This window comes from Porites lutea, chromosome 10 (assembly GCF_958299795.1).
Source record: "Porites lutea chromosome 10, jaPorLute2.1, whole genome shotgun sequence".
Lineage (NCBI taxonomy): Eukaryota > Metazoa > Cnidaria > Anthozoa > Scleractinia > Poritidae > Porites > Porites lutea.
Genome location: NC_133210.1, coordinates 20,211,953 through 20,216,952, shown reverse-complemented (window position 1 = coordinate 20,216,952; position 5,000 = coordinate 20,211,953). Strand labels below are relative to the sequence as shown.

At 40.0% G+C, this 5,000-nt stretch overlaps 1 protein-coding gene and 1 pseudogene across 1 annotated transcript in view; both read left to right on the top strand.

Moving 5' to 3' along the window:
* Positions 1-5,000, top strand: part of LOC140950292 (uncharacterized) — a 35,433-nt gene that overhangs the window by 20,808 nt on the left and 9,625 nt on the right. Inside the window, exons 6-8 of the mRNA XM_073399519.1 lie at positions 91-227; positions 3,628-3,831; positions 4,134-4,170. Coding sequence (XP_073255620.1) covers positions 91-227; positions 3,628-3,831; positions 4,134-4,170 — 378 coding nt within the window. The remainder of the gene's footprint in view (positions 1-90; positions 228-3,627; positions 3,832-4,133; positions 4,171-5,000) is intronic.
* LOC140950761 (uncharacterized protein KIAA1958-like) lies at positions 664-1,575 on the top strand (annotated as a pseudogene).

The window sequence follows — 5,000 nt, the reverse complement described above, 5'->3', positions numbered from 1 at the left end:
AGAAATAAATTTTCAACGCTACTTAAAGGTGTCTGTTTTAATCGAAAGTAATAATTTACATTTACAGTGTATGTTTGCTTAATATTTTAGACAAGGCAGCATTGTAGCCCATGTTCGGCTGGTTTTTCAATCTGGAGACAGTGATCCATTGCAGCCTCTGCGTGATGTTGTAGAAGACGGAAGGCTCGGCCCATTTAATGTTGGCAGCGAGTTGACTTTGGATCCAAGTATGTACCCAAGGTATTGGATGAGGCTGAGTATGATCTAAAGAATTATGCAGATCGAGGAGGATGTTATTCTTCTGATCATACGGAAGCCGAATCCAGTTATTGTTTTATCATTCTTTTAAATTAATTCTTACTTTAAGACATGCTTACCTCAATTGATGTTAAATTCCTGTCTTGATTTGTCTGTTCCTCGGCAAATTCAGGATATTTAACAATTATTATATGGCAAAGCCAGTCTTAGGCAAATCCGTGCGCTCTGATTGGTTTTTCTGTCGGGATTTTGCAGTACGCAAGCCGTGTATTTTTGTTTTGGAGCAAAGCCTGAAAATTCAAAAATTGCAACCAAAACAGCGAAAAAAATGTGAATATTGTCATTCTTCACAGCCAAACTACCAGAAAAAGCTAAAAAGATTGAAATTTTACCGAGATTTGAAAGATGGATGAAGAAGACGAACATTCTCCGAGCGAGTTTTGTTATCCTGAAAATCTGGAAACGTGTGATACAGAAACCGAAACGTGCATCACCGATAGCCAGGAGGCCATAGACGATTTTATCAACCAACAGAAAAGTGCAAACACAAACAAGAAGACGGTTACTCATATGAACACTCTTCTCCGCTACATTGAAGCTAATGGTGTGAAAAATGAGAAAATTGAAAGCTTTCCTACGTCCGAGCTTGACCACCTTTTGGCGAATTTTTTTTTGAGCGCACGCAGGAAAAACGGAGAAGAATACGAGCCAGCAACAGTTTCCAGTTTTCAGCGCAGTACACAGCGATACGTAAGTGAAACGAAATATCCATTTGACATACTCAAGGACAATGAGTTTGAAAAATCCAGAAAAGTCCTTGCAGCGAAGCCAAAGTCACTTGTTCACGAGCACAGCAAAGGAAACAAACTTTAAGCTGCTCAGGCCATCGACGAAGACGATGAGGATGCCCTTTTTGAAACAGGAGAATTCGGCGACTCTAATCCAGTTGCGCTTCAAAGAACTGTGTGGTGGTTATCCCTACGCTTCGGTTTCCGAGCAAGAGACGAAAGTCGTAAGTTACGCTGCGGTGACGTTGAGCTTGAACAGCAGAATGACGGCCAAGAAGTCTTGGTTTGGTTGGCCGAGCTATGCATGAAGACCCGACATGGTCAGGCGAGAGGACACCAAAGTGCATTCCAACCAAAGGTTTTTGCCACCAATACAGCGAGATGGCCTGTCAGTTTTTACAAAAAATTCCGCAGTCACCGGCCAGTTGAAATGAGCGCATCAGAATCACCCTTTTACTTGGCGGTCCGGAATAATCGACGCTCAAATGAAGAAGTTTGGTATATGAAGGCACCCCTCGAAAAAAAATGAAATAGGAAAGTTTCTGTCCACTGCAGCAAAGAATGCTGGCCGTCACAGAGAAGTGGAAAAAGTAACCAATCATTCTGTCAGGAAAACCTCTACTTCGAGGCTCCTTGATGCTGATGTTCCAGAGAACTTTGTAGCCCAACTGAGTGGCCACAAAAGCACCGAGAGTTTACAGTCCTACAAGTCCGCCTGTGCTAAACACCAAAAGAGGCAGTCCTTGACCCTCAGCAGAGCTGACCTTTCTGGATCCAGAGATGAAGGTTTATTAAGTGTCCATAATCAAGGGTTACTTTGGAGTAGTAACTGGCTTGATCTCAGGAGCGACAGCAGAGCTAGCCGTTATGGAAGGTTTAATTTGGTATGTCCTTTTTATAATAGAGAAACGGAAGGGGGACGTACTTTTAAAGTTCGTGGAGCTAAGCTATGGAATAAGATTCCTCTTGATATGCGAAAGAAGGACACCGCTGGCGCGTTTAAGAATGTTCTTAAGAAGTATTTTTTAGCCTAGTCCTTGTGTGTAGATATGTTTTCATATTTTTAAATTCTAATGTACAAATCACCTTTTCTTTTCTTATAGTATTTTCAAATTCGCTTTGTTTATCTTAATAGTTTTTAATATCGTAAATTTAGGATTGTATCTTGTAGTATTTTTAAATTTTAATTCGTCGTGTATTAGTTCTAAATATTTTAATTACGATTGAGGGCCACTAGTTCATCAGTGTTTACTGTCATGTGTTACCCTCATTGAATAAAGTTGCTACCTACCTACCTACCTACCTATCACAGACATCGCCGTAAGTTCGACCACAAATTCAGTGACTGATCAGTCAAGCGATCCGCTACTGTCTTTCACCGCTCCAGTTTTTACAGGTGCAAACATAGGATCCATCAGCGCGTGCATATTCAAATATTTCATGGTAATGTGAAAATTGTCCAGAATGAAAGGAAGCGTCGAACTGTTATCGACAGCGATGAGGAAGATTGACTTTGAATCTATTTTCTGTCAACTTTGTCCAGTTTTGAATTAATTTTCACTACTTCAAAGTTAGACTTTCACTTGACACTGACTTGATCCATATTTTGTGATCGAAAAAATATTGTTTGATGGCCAAAAAACCCTTACTCGAATTTAAGAATCAACAATTGCTTTTGTCAGATTCCGTTACAAAGCGTTTTTAGACGATTTCATATTCAATAAATTTGTTTTTCGAACTCGTGGTAGCTTGCTTTTGTCTGAGTTGCTCGCGTCATCAAGAATGCGTCACGGCGGAAGCCCTTTAAGTGCAAGCCACCGGAATGCATTTTACCACAGGCGGACCATCCGAACTGTTCGAGGGATCGTGATGTCGCGCGCGACTTCTGATCCCATACATTTACTGTATTTCTTAACGCCCGCACTTGGCTTGATTCAAGTGATCGGTAGAAATGCTTCATAAAACACAGAATTTTGCACCTTTTGATCCCAAATGTTGATATAATGTAAGAAAAATGAATCAAGATAACTTACCGCATGTTTTTAGTGTCGTGCCTGCGATTTTGTGGCCTTTTCAGTCGCTTGAAACTGACACCCCCGACTATTACATTTTAATATGTAGCTGATTGTAGTTTGGCATCTTCGTGAGAGACTAGCCTGTATCGCATTTTATACAGCATAGATAGGCGTGCTATTGTTCGTCTACTTTCTAGTGTTATCCATTTCAGGGTTGAAAGCATTTCCTTTACACTATCTTTGCGGTCGAAGCAAAGTTTTCACACTTTTGTGTTTCTCCAAGTCATTATGAATAAGCTGTAACTTTGAGAGAAATTTTCAGTCTTAAAATTTCTCAATGTGTTAGTGAATTATAACAAGTGCGAAAAACTTTTAGCGTATAAAAGTATTATAGTTTTAGAATTTCCTTGTGTCCTGTGAGATGTATATGGTTATCCGTCAGTGCTATCAAATTGTAACTTTACTAGGGATACTGGGGACTTAAGAACAACATTCTATTGTTCATGAAACGGTTGGGATCATTTTTCAAGAAATAACGTCGTGATTCATTTTCTTGTTATTTTAAGCTACCCCTCCACCTACCACACCCACAACAGGAACAACAACTGGAACACAAGAAGAACCTGGTGTAGGTGCACGTGGTTCATCAGGGCTTTCAGATGCTGCAATGTGGGGAATCATAGGAGCGTGCATTGCAGTTGTTCTTATTGTTGTCGTCATCCTCATTGTATGCTGTTGCGTTAAAAAGAGAAAGGGCGGTGCAGGAAAGGGTAAGCCAGAATTTCCCTGTATCCTAGGTTTGTAGACAGAAGGTTACAAAAAAAAAGTTCATTGATTCCCGCAGAAAATGGGAAGAAAATTGATAGATTTACAATTAATGTTTTTCAATCTGATAAAACTCAAATTGCACTGTTCGGGATTTTTTTTCGGAGGGAGAGTGGCGGGGGCTTTTTAACATTGTGATGCATGCTGGGTGAAAAATGTGTCTTGCAAAACAGTCTTCTACTCGCCAACTCAGTCAATGTTGTTGACGTCTACTCAGCCAAGTAAACTATAATTTTTCTTTTAACAGAAAGGCCAATGTACTCGGAAGCAGATGGATATCGCATGTAAGTCACTGCGTTTATCTGAATCACCCAGTATAACCCTGTCATAAACTTTCCATAATGATTATGTGAATGTAGTTTTCTTCACTGAATTTTAAAGTGTTTTTTAAATGAGGATTCAACAGGCGAGCACGATTGGTCGGTGGTTTATTTCTTCGGATTCATCGTCGCCTTTTATGGAAAGATCTCGACTTCGATATCTATTCACAATAGACTTGGAAGAATCCATTAAAGAGACTATGTCACATATTGCTGTTTTTGGTCGAGTTTTGCAAGTTCTAATCCTAGTCCATTGTCCTTCCTTGCCATCCATAGTAATAGACGACAGGAATACTTTCAATGCCTATATTTATACAGTCCAAGATAATAGAATTGGACCTTTTTTTTAAATTCAATTAATGCTAATGCACATTTGAGTTTTAAAATGATAGCAAATAGCATGAGGTGGCCCCTCTTTAAAAGTGTAGACGCCATGCAGTCTGCCTTTTCTCAGAACATCCGTCCAGTTCTTATCCCAGCTAGCGCGATTGTAAATAACGACGTCACAATAAGGAATTAGGAGACATTCCCAAGAAAAGGCGTTTACCTTTGTTTATGTTCTATTTATAGATCGGCTCAAATTAATTGATTAATAAAATTATCTGGACAGCTTCGTTCTTCCCAGACAGAACAAAATAGCCAGCAGTCTCTTATTTTTTCTTCTTGGGCTTACGCCCTCGTTTATCGCTGCTCACGGCTTCGCCGCTCGCCCCTCGCGTGTACTAAGTAGGCTGATTTAGCAACAGAACGGGAACGTCATTTGACGACGGGAAAGCGCGCGGAAAGGACTAAAT